This window comes from Ylistrum balloti, unplaced genomic scaffold (assembly GCF_031769215.1).
Source record: "Ylistrum balloti isolate Yb309-2 unplaced genomic scaffold, AGI_CSIRO_Ybal_v1 Utg370156, whole genome shotgun sequence".
NCBI lineage: Eukaryota > Metazoa > Mollusca > Bivalvia > Pectinida > Pectinidae > Ylistrum > Ylistrum balloti.
This window is the reverse complement of record NW_026782154.1, coordinates 127,848-149,960: the sequence shown is the minus strand read 5'-3', so window position 1 is coordinate 149,960 and position 22,113 is coordinate 127,848. Positions and strand designations below refer to the sequence as shown.

Here is a 22,113-nt window from a genome sequence, read left to right as displayed (position 1 = left end):
CCTGTTTTGTAATCCTTGTAAAATACCTGTTTTGTAATCCTGTAAAATACCTGTTTTGTAATCCTGTAAAATACCTGTATTGTAATCCTGTAAAATACATGTGTTATAAGCGTGGACAACAGTTGTCCAACTTAGCTAGTTAGCCAAGTATCGCTAATAACGCAGTATTAAAAGTTATTTGATACAATTTAATACGAAACATAATGGATGTAAGCTGTAAGCCTCTTTATAACCATATCCGTGAATTATAGATATAATATAATAATTTGTTTACTTCCGATGTACATTACATTTTTAACATTTAACCAATAATCAAATTTATTAATCAACAATGGAAGAGGCTGGAAAAGTGTTGACACATTAATAGAATCGTTGAAATTTCGCCTCTAGGAATCTACCTTGAGTCTCAAAAGTGCCGAATAGAAAAAATCGGGTTTTTGTCAAGTTCCTACCAATCCATTTCCTAAAAAAATCAAAACGATTGTCGTGACATAACATTACTACACTTCTAGATCGGATGGTATGATAATTAATTTGCATCGGATACTGTAATTATGACCGAATCGTATCAGGTGTGAAAATGTTTTACAGACGGTCCCTTGAGGAAGCCTTCAGGGAATTCCATTTCCGGTATCACCGGTTTATTACACAGCGCCCCCTGCCAGTGGCGGGAAAAGAAGACTGTTGTGTAAGACCCGAGAAGACCTGGCGTGAAAAGTAAGATCAAACATGCTGACATACCACTGACAAAAAAAGGTGTGCAGAAAGATCGAAGTGGAAACGACTTTCTCTGTGAATTTACAATTGTTACATTTCATCATAAACACATTGAAGAGTGCATCTGTTTTTGTCTCTGACGGCTACACCAGTCTTGCTGCAATCAGCTGTTAAATACGGTATTATTTACCGTTACCTAGGTTCCATCCTCGGAAAAAATGTAAGTATCGCAATTTGAAATGTCAGACTATTATTGATACACACCGAGTAATTATATTAATGCGAATTTGCATTCATTCATTTCCGGTTAAAAGTTGTTCTCCGATGTTCACGCTACACCAGACCACATAGGCATGAACTCTGATGGCTTGTGACCATCTCTTATTTGTATCGCACACAATTTTAAAATCTAAAGAATTTAAATGAGATAAAATTGTTTGAATTATATGCAGTGATGTTTATGAGAGATATCAAGTTATTTACAACAGCTTATAAGTTGAATAGTTTGTAAACTTATGAACTGGTTGTTTTCAGAACTTGTCTAATTTGCCCCTTCATTGTGAAATTTTAGGAGTGATACAGCTAAGGAGGCCACTCCAGATACAGAAACAACAGAGAAAAGAAGCAAGTCACCTGTTCTGCCTAAAGATGAGGCTCATGAGCCGGGAGAGGATGCTCACCAGAATCTCGCCATAACAGCTTCTAGTGTTGAGGATGCTAATATCAGTGCTAAACAAGGTGATACTGATTGCTTGGTTTATAAAAATATTGCTTTAACTATAGACTATTATAAATTGAATATAAAAGATTGCATTAATTTGAGAGAAAGAGGTTGATGTCCCCCACGTCTATCATTCAGAATTAAATAAATGAAAGAATGCTTAAACTATTCAAACAACTATTTTAAACCAGTTTGTCATCCTTTATTTCAGAGTTGGATGAAGAGGAATCCTCAATGGCTATGGACGTAAGTGACATCCTATAATTCACATAACATTTGGATAAAAAGAAATTCTAAAATTAAGCCAAAGCTTTTAAATCTGCATTGAAATGGGATATTTCAGGAAGAAACCGATGCTATCAGTAGTTTCCAAATTTCTTAGGATGATGTTATTGATGTCAAATATTCTGACTCAACAGGAAGGAGATGGTGATGTTATTAAAAAGGACCAGTCATTGGTGACAAAACAGATGATTGCAGAGGAAGAACAACTGAACAAGGAGGGGGAAGAAGAAGATAAAAAACAGAGAGATGAACATGCAAAGGTGAGCTACCTCCTTTTGTTTAAATGGTTTAATGGAACAGAAAAAAACCAGATTAGCATGCAAATGTGAGTTCTCTCCATTGGCTTGTCATTTTGTAAAAGAGAAAATTATCCCCTTTAAGTTGTTTCAGTAAAGACAAAGATTGAAAACAGAGATGAACACTTTGAATTATCTCCTTTGGCCCATGTTGATTTGTGCTATAGAAGACAAAACATGAAATGAATAAACAAAGGTGAGTTGTTTCTCAATAATTACATTGTAAGTGGAAGATGAGTATGGAAAGATGAGTTATCTCCCTTAAGGAAGACCACACCAATCAAGGATGTATATGCAGAGTGAGTTTTCTCCTAAAGTGTTTGCCAAACTCTTTAAAAATTTACTGAACTGTTGGGAATATAATTAAAAATGTCAACAATAAGTTTTATTGATGAAATCTTTTTTTGAAAAGTGAAATTTCAGTTAAACAAGGAAAGTTTACCAGATGAAGGAAAGTTTTACTAGTCTGAATGATTTTGTACTATATTATACACCAAAGTGAAAGCTAAGATCACAGAACATAGCTGCGTTGAATTATATATTGTTTTAGTTTTTGATTTTGAGTAAAGACATTGTCCAGTGCTGGTCCTTGTGATTTTAACTTCAAGCCTGTACTTACATCCAAGACATAATATACAATGTATGTAATATTTTACAGTAATATTGAATAAATATGTTATTTTATGTAGATTCTCAGTTATCATCAAAGAAGCAACCAATTATGTCTATTTGTAGCTTCTAGTTCAAATGCCAGTTCTGTAATTCCTCTAAGACTAACTCATCTTGTTATGGCCAATGTGATTGTCTGGGCTATATCACATGCTACACAACAAACTTCATCTGCAAAACCTATTATTATGACCTAATAAAATTTTGAACAATAAGTTAAAAATACATTATGATAATAGAGAAATATCTTGCCACCGTCCAAAATTAGTCTTTTCCGAGGCGTGTGAGATCTGTTAGACATGGTCAGTTTTGTCCTCCCACTCTCACTCAAAGTTTGTACCCTTAATGCAATAATAAATGTACTTGCTTACCAAGTTAATCATGTTCTTAACCACAGTATGCCACATATTTCCTTCTGTCTGAATTTGTACCTGCCAGTGCTTGTATTGATTAGGAAAATTAAGAAATGTTTTGGAGGATACTTCTTATCTTTCTTTTTGTGTTATTTTGGAAAATGAATTTTTTTACAAGCCTTTTAGGGGAAGGGGGGTAAAACGGGAAAATTTTTATCTCAGTTATGTGACCAACCAAAGTTTACCTATTGCCATATGTTACTTATACTGCATGCTGTCATGCTGAGAAAATCCTTCTCTGATGTACTGTCTTAATTATAACTTATCCAACTCTTCTGCTTCCTGTTGATGATATTACAATGTCTTATTAAAAAGGAAGTGAAAAGAAGGGAGCTAACTCATTTTTCATTACTGTGTCTTTTCTATTAGTTATGGGAGGATCTGGACAGTGAGATAAAAGAACAACGTTACAAGAGGCTGCAGTTTTTATTGAGTAAAAGTAACATGTACACTCAGTACCTACTGGAAAGGATGAAGAAGCAGAGCGAGGAGGAGAAAAGGAAAAATGAACTAAGGGAAAAACGAAGAGTAAAGGCAGAGGAAAAGAAAAAGAAGGCACTTGAGGTAGAATTCATAATCTTTTATATTATTAATAGAGTACTCAACAGATAAACATCTATAGCTTACCTGGCTCTTTGTATTTTTCTACAATGCTGCTATCTATGAGACTGTAACTCAAATGAAAATACATCTTTGTAATCTGAGGCATGATGTTGACCTACTGTGTGAAGATTATTTATCAAATGGAAATAGTTAAAAAGAGGCAACATTACTTGAACTATGGTAGAATTAATGTTTCATTAACAGCCATGGTAATTTATAGGTGATAGTGGTGTTTACCTCTCTTTACATCATCTAGAAGGTCTGTCCCATAGGACTTGAAGCAATTGGGGTGAAATTTCTCAGATTCCTCACAAACTGATACAAGTCTAACAAGACATTGAACCACACACCTTGTTTTTTCATAGGAAATTGTAAAGGTTGATGAACCGAACTAAAAAAGATGGAAGTGGCATTATGTTGCAATTGTAATTAATTGTTTAAGATTGAAAATTATCTTTCCTGATCTTATGGTAAATATAAGTTCACACGATGATTTCTAGGATATATAGGAAATATATTTTTTGGGAAAAGAAATTGATTTCAGATTTGAATGATGCAAAGAGATGTGATATTTACCCCTTCTCTCTCCAATCCAAGATTAATAATGACTAAAACTACAAGAATTTCAATTACAATTTTTTTTCCAGGAGCAAGAGAAGGCAAAGAGTCAGGAAATCGCAAAGGAAGAAGGTATTGAATGTAGTTGATGATATTGTAAATAGTGTACATAAAAAGGTTGATGTGGATAATTTTGATGTGTCATTATTTGATAGATTAACCAACCTCTTTATACCTGAAAACTTCGAGACTAACCACAGTGTTAATTCATTAATGTATACTAAAAGTGTGCTAATGCTTACAGATACAGTGACACAATCATTGTCTTCCCCGCTAAAATCCTCCATACCTCAGCATTCTGGCTACTCACCTCAGGCAGCGGACATAGCTCCATCACCGAGATCCACACGAACCAGGACGTCTAAGAAAACCCAGAGTTCACAAAGTTCACAGGGGTCACAAAATAGTTCTACAAGTGAAACAGGTAAAGTGGAAACATGGGATAGGTGCACTATCATATTGAATTTAAATGACGAAGATTTACTTTCATCATTGTTCATGTAAGTATGAAGTCTTTGAATTTCAGTCCTTTCCTGGAAAAGTCTTGGAAGATAGTGTCAGGTCTGGAAAGTCTTGGAACATGGCATTAACGCCATGAAAAGTCTTTGAAGTCATATCGTTAGTGTTAGAATAAAAATATGAAATACAATAATTAATATACCTGTAAAAACAATTCTCAAGAGTATCATAACCTATATTTGTTTTTTTTTGTTGATAATTTGATGTGCAACCTGAAATCCCCCAAATAGGATTATCTCCCTTAAATGTGGGAATGTTAACAAAGTAGATATTCAAGACTCATAACTGAAAAGAATATTCAGATTGATATCACTGCTAAGTATTTTCAGAGTTCTTGAAAAATGTTATGGAATGAGATTTTACAAAACCTGTATGAGCCGTATTCAGTAACTTGATCTTAGCCTGTTTCAAGCTTTTATCGAGTGTTCAAAAAGTGATGTCTTTTCCACATTTGGACTATTTTTAGATGACACACTCTTTTTGGTCTTGGAGCAGAATGAATGTTTTTTCTCCGAGGTCATTAAATAAACAAGTTGCCTCTATTTCATGTTTTTCTAAAGTATCTATTTCATGGTAATTTTATGCCATCCTCAAATAATTAATTCATTTTCAGAAACCACTGGTAAGAAGCGTGGAAGAAAACGAAAGGTTGAAGCGGTAGAGGGAGCTAACATTTCAAAGTTTTTCAATGTAAGTTCACATTACTTTTCATGGCAAGTTTTCACTTGTTAATTTCATAGAAATGCTTCCATTGGGATTTTTACTGATCAGTTTGGTTGGCATTACATTTTTAATATGAATACCAAAGTTAGGCAATCAGTAAATTTGTACTGTATGATTTCTAAGTTAGGCAATCAGTAAATTTGTACTGTATGATTTCTAAGTTAGGCAATCAGTAAATTTGTGTGATACAACTTCAAAGTTAGCCAGTCAGTAAAGTTATGTGATATATCTTCAAAATTAAGCAATCAGCAAACTAGTGTAATATGGCTTCCAAGTTAGGCACTTCAGACATTAGAACATTGGATATGGTATATGAAGTGTTTTTAAGTCTATAAGCACTGCTTATGATTTTTTCAAAATATCACATTCATGAATTGACAACTGTCAAGAAAAGAAAACAACTTTCAGAAGTTTATGCAGAAAATAGCAATCACAGGTATAAATATCAGATTTGATATTATAGGATGTGAGTGTTTTTATATCTACATTCTTTATGTTTAAACAGCCAATGGAAAAGAAACCGAAGAAGGATGATGAGAAATCTGACTCTGCAGAAAAATCAAACACAACTGAAAAATGCAAAACCTTACAATCTAGCAAAGGTGATCCATTATTGGATAAAACACCCCTGGAAGAAAAAACAGAGGAAGATATGAAGGTCAATGAGGTGAACAGTGAAACAAAGCTGGTAGAAGATGATGATGAGGTAACTATCTTACTGAGTTTAGATGGACAAAAGTACTGGTAAATAACAAAGCACTATATGTTGATGGTATTGAAATACCTGCAACACAGCATTCACTTCATGTGGCTGTAATTAAAAACTGCCTATCAATGCCCTTGATATTTTATCTCGGGTATGAGGGTTAAGTACAACCAAGATCCTTTCTGAATCAATGCTAGTGCTGTCCTAAACAGATTTATAGGAATAGAAACGTGTGTTTTGTCAACTGTTTCTAATTTTAATCGGTGTTGGTGTGGGAATTTAGATTATAAAAGACTGGATAAGAGGATATTGACCCGAATTCCTTGAGCATGTATACTTTGTTATCGCTATTTATTGAGCAGTTCTTGATGTATCTTTCATAAATTTCATATGTATGTTTCCCTTGGTCTCTAGTTGTTTCCATGTAATTTTGAGACTGATAAGAAAAACAAAATTGCTGAAAGACGGGGTCATCTTGGATTTTTACTTTGAAAGTGTGTTATCGCTATTTCTTTAAAAGTACTCCATCAGAAGAAACAAAATGGTTTCCAGGTGGCCAGTTTGGATTTTGCAGGTAAAAATTATTATCACTATTTCTGCAAGGAGATGTTCTAAAGGTTTATCATTAAGAACAAATACAGAGAAGAGAAAAGAAGGGAAAGGATCCAGCTTTCAAAGAGCATATAAAGATCGAAACAATGATAGATGCCAAGATCCCTCTGGGATCTCTTGTTTTTTCTGAGAGCTCTGTGGGACTGAATATGGACCCCAGTTTAAGTTGGATTCATTTGGATTCATTTTATAGAATGAACAAATTCTCCAAAGGTATAATTTAATCCTAAAAATTTCCTTCCGAATCAATAAATTTTCTTCCTTAAATGAGTTAAAAAGGCCCTTTTCTAAATGAGTGAACAGAAGCTTTGAGAACAGGGTTCCTGGGCCTTCTTGAGATTGCATTCCTTGTAGTAGGTGGTGACCACGTCATTGAACAACAGATATGTCGGAGGTCAATTGCATATCATTCAGAACAATTTCAGTAATAAGTCACACCCTCAGGCACAACAAAGACAGCATCCTGAGAAACAAACTGCCACGGTTAAAGAGTTAAATCATGCACCTCAGATATTCACCTAAGGTTATGTGGGCCAAGCTATTAGCAGAGTTTCGCTGCCACCTTGTGTGAGAGGAAACTGAAATGATGAATCATGGTTGTACTTGTAAATATGTACCAATGTATAAATGAGTTTGTGGTGTAGCTTTATAAAATCTATGGTGTAAATATACTTTGTTCTTGACATTCTAATGTGAGATATGTTACCCTTGTTTGATGGACAGAATGATTCTATTTTATCAGACTGAAGAATATGATACCAGCATGCCATTTGTGCAGCCAAAACTGTTCAGTGGTGGAACACTGAGACAATACCAGTCAGAAGGATTTACCTGGCTCAAGGTAAGTCTTAGCATATCTAATGATAAACCAAGGGTGCCACCAAACTAAGACTTAATATAGGACTGGATTTATTATAAGACGTAGGATGGAACCAGATGGGTAATTGTAGGAAGAAACCAGAGTTTTATCAAATCCTGTCAAACACATAATGTGAAATTTGATGGTAAATGTCTTTGCATAATAAAACCTTTCTCTTATACTTATTTGGAGTCTTATGTAAGCAGACTGTGACTGGTGTGTAGTTACTTTTGTTATTTCTGTGTTAGATCTCCAATTTGATTCAGCTGTGAAACTGTCTTTATTACATTGATATACCAGAATTAGGTCACTGATAATGGTGGTGATTAGACCATTATGTAATCTTATTAATTAAATGGAAAATCTATTTGAAATTTAAATGATAATCAATATGGATTTAACTATTTCCGATCACTAGATAATTGCCTGACAGCGGTGAAAACTTTTCTGTTTCAGACGCTGTACGAGAATGGCGTCAATGGTATCCTTGGTGACGAGATGGGGCTGGGAAAGACCATACAGTGTATAGCGATGTTGGCTCACTTGGTATCGATGGGTGTGCCTGGGCCTTTTATAGTCTGTGCCCCGCTCTCTACTCTGCCTAACTGGTATGCAGAGTTCAAGAGGTTTGCGCCGAAGGTAAGGAACTAGTTGAGCTTTACATGGCAAAGTATATCTCAGATCAGAGGATTGGATGTCTCAAGTTTAATCCATGTTGGAGATATCATCAGTGGATGTTTTTCATAAATATTGAAAAGGAAGTCTTTATTCAATAGTATTTTCAATTTCTGCTACGAAGTAAAATTTGGGTTGAGGGGTAAATAGTAATCCTTTTTTTTGAGCATCTATTCATCCATCTGTAGCACCAAACTTTCAGGTATGAGATATGTCTTGGACTCATCTTCAGATTTATTTCATATTCACAGCAGAATTAACACTTTATTTGAAGTGCATTAGTTCTTTACTACTTAATCTGGGATAAATACTATAGAAGATACAAGTCTTAAATAGGCCTGTTCCTTTGAGAAGTGATTGTGCATTGCTACTAACAGGTCATTAACAGTGTTACTAAACATTTTTGTACTGTTCGATGATCAAATGGAAATCATGGCAAACAAATACTGATTTTGAAGATAAAAAAAGGAATTTTTGCTTCCTGATAGTTTTTTTTTGCAGTTGAGCAGTAGACAGGTTTGTCTACACTTTTGTGGTTTGATTATTCATTTCCATCTGATTGGCTACTTTAGGTGCCTGTCATTCTGTACCATGGACACAAGGATGAGAGAACTCGGCTCAGGATGAAGATGTACAAGAAGTATTCTGTGAAGAAGGATGTGGAAGTCCAGCCAGTAGTTATCACCTCCTATGAGATCACAATTATCGACCGCAAGCTGCTCAGCTCCTTTGAGTGGAAATATCTCATAGTAGACGAAGGTCATCGCATCAAAAACACACATTGTCGCTTGATCAGGTAGGACACTTTCTCCCATAATTGATCTCTTCTTGAAATTTCAAAGTGGTCATCTGTAGACCGCAAGCTGCTCAGCTCCTTCGAGTGGAAATATCTCATAGTAGACGAAGGTCATCTCATCAAAAACACACATTGTCGCTTGATCAGGTAGGACACTTTCTCCCATAATTGATCTCTTTTTGAAATTTCAAAGTGGTCATCTGTAGATGTATAAATCAGTCTAATCAAGTATTACCTTACAGTATTAAACAACTACAAGCAATAATGTACAGACTCAGCATTTGCTTTATGATTTAGTATCGGACCTTTATCATATTGTGAGAAGAATATTGACAGATTAGGGAGCAATTTGCTTTAGGAGTCAGATAATGTCAGTTGAAAAAAAGGTCTAGTTCTTACTTTTTATATTTGATGAATAAGACTTGTAATACAGAAATGCTATGTTTTTGTGTGTAGGGAACTTCGCCTCTACCGGAACACACACAGACTTCTCCTGACTGGCACACCACTACAGAACAACTTATCCGAGCTCTGGTCACTTCTCAATTTCCTCCTCCCAGAAATCTTTGATGACTTGGGCAGGTCAGTTGGACTTACACCGAATCAAAGCTGAAGTTGTGAAAAAATCTTGTCAACATTTACTTGGATTTAACATCAGAATCTTTGATGAGACATTGTTGAAAGTTAGGTTTTCAGGTTTTCTGATTTTAAATAAGTGCTTTTTTTATTGCTGGTCAGAATAGGTTTTTCTCCCATGTGTATGTCCTTTTATTTGCAGCTCCAGTGTATTTTTAAGATCTATTTAGAATTGTAGTATGTCTTTCATTAGAAGCTCTGATATTTGGTTACCACTCTTGTTTTCTTGGTAGTGATGTTGTTGGTTTATTTTCCAGTTTTGAGGCCTGGTTTGATGTAGACAGATTGACAGCAAGTAATGCTGATGAAGAAATTGTGAAAGAAGAACAAAAGATGAACATTCTGTCGATGTTACACCAGGTAGGATAATATACATCCTAGCCTTGTCACACCCTATAATTGTTAATGTGTTGATTATTGTATTAACTTTCTCAGGTGTTAATGTATTGGGTTAAATTTCACAGGTGTTAATGTATCGTGTTAACTTTCATAGATGTTTATGTATCGTGTTAACTTTCTCAGTTGATAATGTGCCTTGTATTCTGTTTCACAGATTCTTACACCCTTTATGCTTCGGAGGCTGAAGCAGGATGTGGAGTTGAACATTCCACCTAAGAAAGAAATTATGGTGTTTGCCCCTCTGACTAAAATACAGGAGGAGTTTTACAGCAGTCTCATAGATCGTACCATTTTACAGCGTGTAAAGTCCACAAAGGTAGGTTTTTCAGAAGGGCACCACGAGAGCATAGTTAGTATGGCGTGTGTCCGTGCAACCTCTGGTGAAAATCTGAGATGTGTTGCATGATGTTCACTACACATGGAGGTTTGTGTTTCTCAGGAAGCTGAGAAACAGACTGATCTGTCATGGTTTATGTTTATCTATTGACCCCAGTTGCTCTAGATGCAATGGACCTCTTGTATTTTGTTCAGTCATGTAACCACCAGCTGCTACAAGGAAACCCCTCCCCAAAATGACTCTGGCTGCTCGTGGGTGGATTACCCAGCAAGCAAACTTATATTATGTGGAAAATAATTCATGAATTCATCTGAGAACTTTCACTAAAGGATAAAACAAAGTTAATTAATGAAATGATGTTGTTAACATAATCATTTAGCCCACCTGCCCAGGTGTAAATATCAACTTCTTCTCCCTTCCTTCCCCTCACCCTAGTGAAAAGTTCTCCTTATTTTTACACAATTATCCTTAACACTGGTCTCTCTGTTTTAAATATCTTATTTTTGTAATTACAAATGTTAGTCATTTACACAGATTTTTTGAAATTGTATGTATACTTAAATGTATGTGTAGAAACCTGAAGAGAAAGTTGAAGTAAATGAGAAAGGGCGTCCGGTAAGGAGGACAACCAAGAAAAAAGTAAACTACCAGCTGATGATGGCAGAAGAGGCAGATCGTGCTGAGCTAAAGAAAACACAGAAAGGAATAGACGATGACGAGGAACACCTGGCTTCATGGATAGCTGCTATCAACGAGGAGACAAAAAAATCTACTTTGTGAGTCGAAAGAAAAACAACATCACGTTCTTATGCATCAACTAAAAACTGCATCCATATAAGTTAAAATGAATCAACTAATCCGTCTTTGATTAGTAATACAAACATTTATGGTTTCAGATTTTAAGAATGTAACTTAACAAAGAAGATTATTTATTAAAAATTATATAACTTAATTGTAACCGACCAAATTAGGTCATTGATTTAAATATATAACTCAATAAGGTCATATTAGTAAGTATTTAGATAATCAAATTAGGGCACAGGCCAAAAATAGGTAATTAATCAAATAGACATTTTATGTATAAAGCTTAAGAGATGAGTGTTTATATTAAATATTGGCTAGCTTAGACTAACTATTTGGGGTTGACAAGTGTCCAAATTCAGGAGGGGCCAGTTTAGACAAACTCTAAGCGGTTAGATAGATAGAGAACAAGTCTTAAAGATATTTTCAAGTTAATAGAAAATTTGATAAAATTCTTTCAGGACACCAGCTAGGGATGTTGCTACACCTACCTCCCAGGTAACCATTAAACTTCTCAATGTGGTGATGCAGCTACGTAAGTGCTGTAATCACCCTTACCTGTTAGAATACCCACTTGACCCTGGGACAGGCAACTTCAAGGTTGATGAGGATGTCATCAGGAAGAGTGGAAAGATGCTGTTATTGGATCGCATGCTGAAGGAGCTGAAGGTCAGAGGTCACAAGGTGAGAAGTTATTAGGTTATTTATTCATCAGAGACAAGAGATAAATGATCCAAGGTGGCAATATGAAGAGGCTTCAGGATGGTCAGGTGGTGCAGTGGTAACACACTTGGCATTCACCTAAATGTCTGGGGTTTGATGCTGGAACAGATGGTAGGGGTCACTTACCAACCAAGTGGGATTCCTCCGGGTATTCTGGTTTCCTTCCACAGTAAGACATAGTGCACACTTCCATCAGGCCAACAAGAGTGCTTAATATAAGTTTAAAAAACAATTGTTTTAAAATAAATGTTAAATTCAAAAGCTTCAGGGTCAAGTACATGTATTGCAATGTTTAGTTTGACTGTGTAGATGATTTATTCATTGGGTTTCATCATCCTCCATGTTGCATTGAAAATAGTTAATGAGGTTTTGTGTTATCTTCTTAAAATACAATACTTGAAAACAATTCTTTGAAGCACTGATGGCTCACAGTAAATTCTGTATTGATTAATAATGTTCACTGATGGCTCACAGTAAATTCTGTATTGATTAATAATGTTCACTGATGGCTCACAGTAAATTCTGTATTGAGTAATGTTCACTGATGGCTCACAGTAAATTCTGTATTGATTAATAATGTTCACTGATGGCTCACAGTAAATTCTGTATTGATTAATAATGTTCACTGATGGCTCACAGTAAATTCTGTATTGATTAATAATGTTCACTGATGGCTCACAGTAAATTCTGTATTGATTAATGTTCACTGATGGCTCACAGTAAATTCTGTATTGATTAATAATGTTCACTGATGGCTCACAGTAAATTCTGTATTGATTAATAATGTTCACTGATGGCTCACAGTAAATTCTGTATTGATTAATAATGTTCACTGATGGCTCACAGTAAATTCTGTATTGATTAATAATGTTCACTGATGGCTCACAGTAAATTCTGTATTGATTAATAATGTTCACTGATGGCTCACAGTAAATTCTGTATTGATTAATAATGTTCACTGATGGCTCACAGTAAATTCTGTATTGATTAATAATGTTCACTGATGGCTCACAGTAAATTCTGTATTGAGTAGTAATGTTCACTGATGGCTCACAGTAAATTCTGTATTGATTAATAATGTTCACTGATGGCTCACAGTAAATTCTGTATTGATTAATAATGTTCACTGATGGCTCACAGTAAATTCTGTATTGATTAATAATGTTCACTGATGGCTCACAGTAAATTCTGTATTGAGTAATAATGTTCACTGATGGCTCACAGTAAATTCTGTATTGATTAATAATGTTCACTGATGGCTCACAGTAAATTCTGTATTGAGTGATAATGTTCACTGATGGCTCACAGTAAATTCTGTATTGATTAATAATGTTCACTGATGGCTCACAGTAAATTCTGTATTGATTAATAATGTTCACTGATGGCTCACAGTAAATTCTGTATTGAGTAATAATGTTCACTGATGGCTCACAGTAAATTCTGTATTGATTAATAATGTTCACTGATGGCTCACAGTAAATTCTGTATTGATTAATAATGTTCACTGATGGCTCACAGTAAATTCTGTATTGATTAATAATGATCACTGATGGCTCACAGTAAATTCTGTATTGAGTAATAATGTTCACTGATGGCTCACAGTAAATTCTGTATTGAGTAATAATGTTCACTGATGGCTCACAGTAAATTCTGTATTGAGTAATGTTCACTGATGGCTCACAGTAAATTCTGTATTGAGTAATAATGTTCACTGATGGCTCACGGTAAATTCTGTATTGAGTAATGTTCACTGATGGCTCACAGTAAATTCTGTATTGAGTAATAATGTTCACTGATGGCTCACGGTAAATTCTGTATTGAGTAATAATGTTCACTGATGGCTCACAGTAAATTCTGTATTGAGTGATAATGTTCACTGATGGCTCACAGTAAATTCTGTATTGATTAATAATGTTCACTGATGGCTCACAGTAAATTCTGTATTGATTAATAATGTTCACTGATGGCTCACAGTAAATTCTGTATTGATTAATAATGTTCACTGATGGCTCACAGTAAATTCTGTATTGATTAATAATGTTCACTGATGGCTCACAGTAAATTCTGTATTGAGTAATAATGTTCACTGATGGCTCACAGTAAATTCTGTATTGAGTAATAATGTTCACTGATGGCTCACGGTAAATTCTGTATTGAGTAATGTTCACTGATGGCTCACAGTAAATTCTGTATTGAGTAATAATGTTCACTGATGGCTCATGGTAAATTCTGTATTGATTAATAATGTTCACTGATGGCTCACGGTAAATTCTGTATTGATTAATAATGTTCACTGATGGCTCACAGTAAATTCTGTATTGAGTAATAATGTTCACTGATGGCTCACAGTAAATTCTGTATTGATTAATAATGTTCACTGATGGCTCACGGTAAATTCTGTATTGAGTAATAATGTTCACTGATGGCTCACAGTAAATTCTGTATTGAGTAATGTTCACTGATGGCTCACAGTAAATTCTGTATTGAGTAATAATGTTCACTGATGGCTCACAGTAAATTCTGTATTGAGTGATAATGTTCACTGAAGGCTCACAGTAAATTCTGTATGTCTGTTGTAGGTGCTGATTTTTTCCCAGTTTACCACCATGCTGGATATCCTGGAGGATTTCTGCTTTTTGAGATCCTACAAATTTTGTCGTCTGGATGGCTCTTGTAATGTTCAAACCCGACAGGAATCAGTAAGTTGATGTCCCGACTTCAGAAGAAAAGTATGATAGCTGTGGTCGTGTTGAAAACTTTTTGATTTCTCTGTCCTGTTGTGCTTGAAGTTCACTATATCATCTCTCTTAGCTTCATTGTAATCTCTTGTCATTTTACAGATGACATCGTTTAACACTGACCCGGAGATGTTCCTTTTCCTCCTGAGCACCAGGGCAGGAGGACTTGGTATCAACCTGGTGGCCGCGGACACAGTCATTATCTATGACAGTGATTGGGTAAGTTTGATGACATAGATACAGCATGAACCATTTAACTCAATGTGTTTATTGTTAAATTTGGGGTCAGTGATACATATTTCAGATTGTAGATGTAATCACATCTAAGAACAGTTTTGTAGTTGACTCAGGTTTCGACATCATTGACATGTCTCGACTGTAATGCGGCTATTTCAGATTTTCTAAAAGCATGACTAGATTTATGTTCAGGAAGTAGTAATTAGGGTGTAATGGAGAATTGTGTTCAGTCTTGCTTAATGAACCTGTTTATAGTTGTGAATTGTTAAGGAGATGTCTTTAAACCGTTGAAAAGAAATCAGTCGTATTACCTACTTGTAATGAAACAAGATATCTATCCAGATATTCTGTCTTATGATGTGCTAAGAAATACAGCTTCATCATATTACTGATGTCTGTGATGTGTTGAGTGACCTCCAGTCTTGTTTGAATGGACCATTACTGATGTCTGTGATGTGTTTAGTGACCTCCAGCCTTGTTTGAATGAATCAGATTAACATTAAATAGACATTGAACCTGACCATTACACTAATCACAACAAGGGTTGAATCTAAGATGTTATGAATTTTGATACTCTGTCAAATAATGTTAAACAAAGTGGTGTATTCTGTCAATCTCCTAGAATCCCCAGTGTGACCTGCAGGCACAGGATCGATGTCACAGGATCGGACAGACAAAACCAATATGTGTGTATCGCTTTATCACTGCCAATACTGTTGACCAGCGTATTGTGGAGAGAGCAGCAGCCAAGAGAAAAATAGAGAAAATGGTAATTCATAAAGGTAAGTCTCCGGTTTGTTGATCTGAATCATCCACAAATTTATCTTTTCCATCTATGAAATGGTACATTGTCCCCAGCAGTCCTCATGATGAGATTGTTAGTGTGTCAATATTATGAAGTCATATGTCAATTTTAAGCTCAGTATATGTATTGTTAACCTTGTCTTTTCACTGCATCTTGATATATCATTTCAAGTTCTGAACAATGTCTTTCAGGATCCTTTAGATAAAAAAGAAGTTTTTATATATTTTTTTCAATAGTACCATAATGCAAGTTCTTATTTGATAAAGGTAGTCATTGGTCAAGGTTAAAGGGTCAAAGGTCATATGCATGGGAGCTGGGTCGTGTCTAGACACTATCTAGTTGGGAAAAAAAAAGATCTATGTGTAGACAAATCTCTGCATACTTATTGAATAGAAGTTTTTATAACACAACTAGTAGAAGTTTAGAGTGCGACATTTCGATGACTACACAGTGATCTTCATCAGACAAATGACAAGAGTGAAATGTGCTAGCACTGACGTATGTAGTGTTCAAGATGGTAAGGAATTGACCGGGAAAATTCCAAAATAGCCGACAGGGAAAACAACCATTTATTTCAGACTGTTGGTCAAGAAGCCATCTGGATATGCAGCAGCGGGACAGCACTTAATAGGGACTCTCGCACATCTGGAGACCCTTACCCTAACCCTCTCGCACATCTATGGCCAAGTGTTAAATAAAATGTAGCCGAATTGACTACAGTACATTGTTACCATCTGGTGAATTTTTTATGTCTGTAATCTTTTTACCATCTCGTCACAATATTTTCAACCTTAGTGTACATAGGATTATAGTGCAGCTGAAAAAGTTGGTGGATTCCATACCATCTTGTGCACTACGTACCTCATTGCTATTATACTCCACACTGGTGGTTTGTCTGATGAAGGTGACCGGTTAGTCATGGAAATGTCACACTCTAACCTTCTACTGGTTGTGTTATAAGATAAAGGTGACTGGTTAGTCATGGAAATGTCACACTCTAATCTTCTACTGGTTGTGTTATAATTGACATTACCAACCTGAAGAAAATGTTCCAAAATATCTGTCTGCTTACCTTTGAAGCAATAAAGTATTCACTTGAAGATAGCAAGATATACCATTCATTAAATATAAAATATAGAAAAAAAACTGAGTTGCCAAGGATGTTTGTTGTATGTTATTTGTATTGATACCTTAATTGTAGAACGAGCCATTTTAGTACCAGGTAAAAAGTCACATGTACCACAATTTCTCCTTTGCAGAGAAGTTTAAAAGTGGCATTAGAAACTTCACTACAAGCCTGCAGCCACTAACCCAGCTAGAGTTAATGGACCTTCTGAAGTCCAATGACCACCAGTTGGCAGTGAACAGTGGTGGAACAAGCAGTGTGATCAGTAAGCGTGACCTGGAACGACTCTTAGATCGGTCTGACCTATATGAGCAGTGGAAGGCCTCTGGAAACAAGGATGGTGAGTCATGGTTAGAATGAAATGTTTACAAGGAAGTCTGTGAAGGGTCGGTCCTAAAGGGAAATCTAATTTTCCCCTAAAATTTCACTGATTTGACAACAACATGTGATCGGAATTTTTTGTGATGTCTATCATACCTTACAGTAGTAATGTAAGATTTTGTATTGTTTCCCCCAGTATTTTAAGGGAAGGAGGGTGAGGACATTGTTAACCATATCTGTCCGTCCCATTCTTTTCGCTCTGAATCAATATCTTCGATTTGTTTTATGTTTTTCCACATAACATCAAGTTCTACACCTAATTGTTTGGTCATTGGTCAAGGTCACTTTGACAACTGAGGCAAATTCTTCAAAATGGTGATACGTTAATGAAAACAGAGGCAGTGATATCTTCCGAGACTTATTTTAGTTTAGATTTAAATTATTTTAATTTATTTTAATTATTCTGCTTAGTTTGAAAAATTATAGAAAATGTTATCCAGTAGTTGCATATCTGTTTTTATTTTGTGTCATTGATTTCATTTTAGATGGTTCATTTGTGAAGAAGTCTAAGAAAACGTTGAGGGAGGTGAAGGGTGTGTTCAAGGTCATGGATGAGGATGACGTAAATGATGAGATGGATGATGATAGCAAGGCTACATCCTGAGTCACAACTGTTATGTGACAAAGAGAAAGTCTTGACACGATACTGTTTAGGGTCACGATACAGTTCAGGGTCACGATACAGTTCAGGGTCACGATACAGAACAGGGTCACGATACAGAACAGATTCATGATAAAATTGTATGCATGTCATTGTGAAATCTGTTATGACACTGAAGGAAGAAGGCAGACATTCAATGAACTGTATTTCAACCAAGATGGCCAATTTTGCTTTAGAGGCTCTAAACTGCTGGTTATCAAATGTCTCAATATGGCAATCCGTGATCTACTACTTAAGTGACCTGGTGATTTTAGGATCAGCTTCAGAGCTTCTATGTTTGTAGATTCTCTATAGAAGATTTTGACATTTCAGGTACATTGATGATGGTTGGCATCCAAGTCCTCAATTTCTTTGAGATATATACAGACCAACGTCAGCCATCCTAAATACATGATCTCCACCAGATTGTGTTCATCCTTTTTGTTACAACAATATGATAGTGTCTTATGTGTGAATGATGTTTTATCCTGTTAACCGTTAACCCTGTCATTGATAAGTCTATACTGTGTAGACCCTATGTTATGATGCAGTCTCATTGTTATCATCAAATCTAAACATTACGTATATGCATTTCAGACATTTTAAAGGGTGCCTTTCTAACAAAGACTAGTCTATCTAGTTTTTTACTTAACCAGGTACCTGACTTTTCAGGGATTGTTTAACAAACAAAATAAGTTGACTAGATGCTGGATTATATATTATTTCATGGAATGAATTCAGTGTAAGAGACAGTGGTGGAGTTGGAATGAATTCAGTGTAGACAACGGTGGAGTTGGAATGAATTCAGTGTAAGACAGTAGTGGAGTTGGAATGAATTCAGTGTAAGACAACTGTGGAGTTGGAATGAATTCATTGTAAGACAGTGGTGGAGTTGGAATTAATTCAGTGTAAGACAATAGTGGAGTTGGAATGAATTCAGTGTAAGACAACTGTGGAGTTGGAATGAATTCAGTGTAAGACAGTGGTGGAGTTGGAATGAATTCAGTGTAAGACAATAGTGGAGTTGGAATGAATTCAGTGTAAGACAACTGTGGAGTTGGAATGAATTCAGTGTAAGACAGTGGTGGAGTTGGAATGAATTCAGTGTAGACAACGGTGGAGTTGGAATGAATTCAGTGTAAGACAGTAGTGGAGTTGGAATGAATTCAGTGTAAGACAACTGTGGAGTTGGAATGAATTCAGTGTAAGACAGTGGTGGAGTTGGAATGAATTCAGTGTAAGACAATAGTGGAGTTGGAATGAATTCAGTGTAAGACAACTGTGGAGTTGGAATGAATTCAGTGTAAGACAGTGGTGGAGTTGGAATGAATTCAGTGTAAGACAACAATGGAGTTGGAATGAATTCAGTGTAAGACAGTAGTGGAGTTGGAATGAATTCAGTGTAAGACATTGGTGGAGTTGGAATGAATTTAGTGTAAGACATTGGTGGAGTTGGAATGAATTCAGTGTAAGACAACTGTGGAGTTGGAATGACTTCAGTGTAAGACAGTGGTGGAGTTGGAATGAACAGTGTAAGACAGTGGTGGAGTTGGAATGAATTCAGTGTAAGACAATGGTGGAGTTGATGAAATGTTGATTCCACAGGTTCAACTGTAATTGGTTGTTTACATGGTAAATGTGAGGATGTTTTAGAGACAAGCATGCTATTGTGTTATAAATATATCTTATGTTAACCTTTGTATATTGTTTTAGAAAGAGTTGTATTAATCCGATTATAGTTAATGAGTGGTGCTGTATAGTCTCATAGTACACATGTGGACCTCTATAGTGCTGTATAGTCTCTTAGTACACACGTGGACCTCTGTGGTGGTGTATAGTCTCTTAGTACACATGTGGACCTCTGTGGTAATATATAGTCTCTTAGTACACATGTGGACCTCTGTGGTGCTGTATAGTCTCTTAGTACACATGTGGACCTCTGTGGTAATATATAGTCTCTTAGTACACATGTGGACCTCTGTGGTAATATATAGTCTCTTAGTACACATGTGGACCTCTGTGGTGCTATATAGTCTCTTAGTACACATGTGGACCTCTGTGGTGGTATATAGTCTCTTAGTACACATGTGGACCTCTGTGGTGCTGTATAGTCTCAAAGTACACATGTGGACCTCTGTGGTGGTATATAGTCTCTTAGTACACATGTGGACCTCTGTAGTAATATATAGTCTCTTAGTACACATGTGGACCTCTGTGGTGCTATATAGTCTCTTAGTACACACGTGGACCTCTGTGGTGCTATATAGTCTCTTAGTACACATGTGGACCTCTATGGTGGTGTATAGTCTCTTAGTACACATGTAGACCTCTGTGGTGCTGTATAGTCTCAAAGTACACATGTGGACCTCTGTGGTGGTATATAGTCTCTTAGTACACATGTGGACCTCTGTAGTAATATATAGTCTCTTAGTACACATGTAGACCTCTGTGGTAATATATAGTCTCTTAGTACACATGTGGACCTCTGTGGTGCTATATAGTCTCTTAGTACACACGTGGACCTCTGTGGTGCTATATAGTCTCTTAGTACACATGTGGACATCTATGGTAATATATAATTTCTTAGTACACATGTGGACCTCTGTGATAATATATAGTCTCTTAGTACACATGTGGACCTCTATGGTAATATATAATTTCTTAGTACACATGTGGACCTCTATGGTAATATAAAGTCTCTTAGTACACATGTGGACCTCTGTGGTGCTATATAGTCTCTTAGTACACATGTGGACCTCTGTGGTGCTATATAGTCTCTTAGTACACATGTGGACCTCTGTGGTAATATATAGTCTCATAGTACACATGTGGACATCTGTGGTGCTATATAGTCTCTTAGTACACATGTAGACCTCTGTGGTGCTGTATAGTCTCTTAGTACACGTGTGGACCTCTGTGGTGCTGTATAGTCTCTTAGTACACATGTGGACCTCTGTGGTAATATATAGTCTCATAGTACACATGTGGACATCTGTGGTGGTGTATAGTCTCAAAGTACACATGTGGACCTCTATGGTAATATATAGTCTCTTAGTACACATGTGGACCTCTGTGGTGCTATATAGTCTCTTAGTACACATGTAGACCTCTGTGGTGCTGTATAGTCTCAAAGTGCACATGTGGACCTCTGTGGTGCTATATAGTCTCTTAGTACACATGTAGACCTCTGTGGTTCTGTATAGTCTCAAAGTGCACATGTGGACCTCTGTGGTAATATATAGTCTCTTAGTACACATGTGGACCTCTGTGGTAATATAAAGTCTTTTATACACATGTGGACCTCTAATCTTAGCCTTATGACACATGATCATACTTTTATTGTAGTCATTTGACACATGATCATACTTTCATTGTAGTCATGTGACACATGATCATACTTTCATTGTAGTCGTGTGACACATGATCATACTTTCATTGTAGTCATGTGACACATGGTTGAACTTTTACTGTTAGGTTACAATTTGATGTTCCAACAAGGTGATTCAACCATAGATCAGGAGTTGCTTCCCTTTGAAATGGAACTCTCTCATTTCCATTGATTAAAAAAAATTTGGATGGTGAATTGTGGGTTTGACAGTAGATTATTTCCAGATAGTGAAATATCAATGAACAGATCTGTAATACCTGTGACATTAGAGATTGAGTACCACAGATACTTGTATCTCATTACAGTGTCCATAGTAACAGACATATTGTGTTACAGATGAAGTTGTAAGTATTATCTCTACACAGGCGAGAGACAACACATTTGTGATACCTAATATTGATCCATCAGTTTGAAGTATAAAAAATCTAGTGCTCAATTTATTCCTGTATTACACTATAAATCTAGTTTAAAATTGTATACATTCAACTGACTTGTGTGTTAACAATAACATCAACACTATTTCTTATAGGAATTCATCATCTGTGCCATTTTAGCATATTATTTCACATTTGGTTAAGGCTAAAGGTCATATTTGACAACTTCAACGAGACAATGATACGATCATGTAATGAGTGGGAACATTAACCTTTTAAATCTTTTCAATTTTTCTCAAAAAACAAGGACTTTAAT

The 22,113-nt window shown here is 35.8% G+C and overlaps 1 protein-coding gene across 1 annotated transcript; it reads left to right on the top strand.

Annotated features, from left to right (window-relative positions):
• The first annotated feature begins 897 nt into the window (after window positions 1–897).
• Window positions 898–18,041, top strand: LOC132550885 (lymphoid-specific helicase-like). Its single transcript, XM_060214982.1, has 22 exons — window positions 898–937; window positions 1,289–1,455; window positions 1,650–1,684; window positions 1,858–1,983; window positions 3,471–3,665; window positions 4,352–4,394; window positions 4,567–4,746; window positions 5,455–5,531; window positions 6,070–6,270; window positions 7,625–7,723; window positions 8,198–8,380; window positions 8,989–9,212; window positions 9,669–9,794; window positions 10,106–10,208; window positions 10,402–10,563; window positions 11,158–11,360; window positions 11,847–12,069; window positions 14,688–14,807; window positions 14,949–15,065; window positions 15,706–15,865; window positions 17,148–17,354; window positions 17,881–18,041. Coding segments are annotated over exons 1-22 (3,072 nt in total). The 5' UTR covers window positions 898–935; the 3' UTR covers window positions 18,000–18,041.
• Window positions 18,042–22,113: the final 4,072 nt, after the last annotated feature.

What these genes read in the sequence shown, in the direction of transcription:
- LOC132550885 (XM_060214982.1), top strand. An exon ending in ACATTTCAAAGTTTTTCAAT is followed by an intron (nt 5,532 to 6,069) that starts GTAAGTTCACAT and finishes ATGTTTAAACAG; the next exon opens with CCAATGGAAAAGAAACCGAA. An exon ending in TGGTAGAAGATGATGATGAG is followed by an intron (nt 6,271 to 7,624) that starts GTAACTATCTTA and finishes CTATTTTATCAG; the next exon opens with ACTGAAGAATATGATACCAG.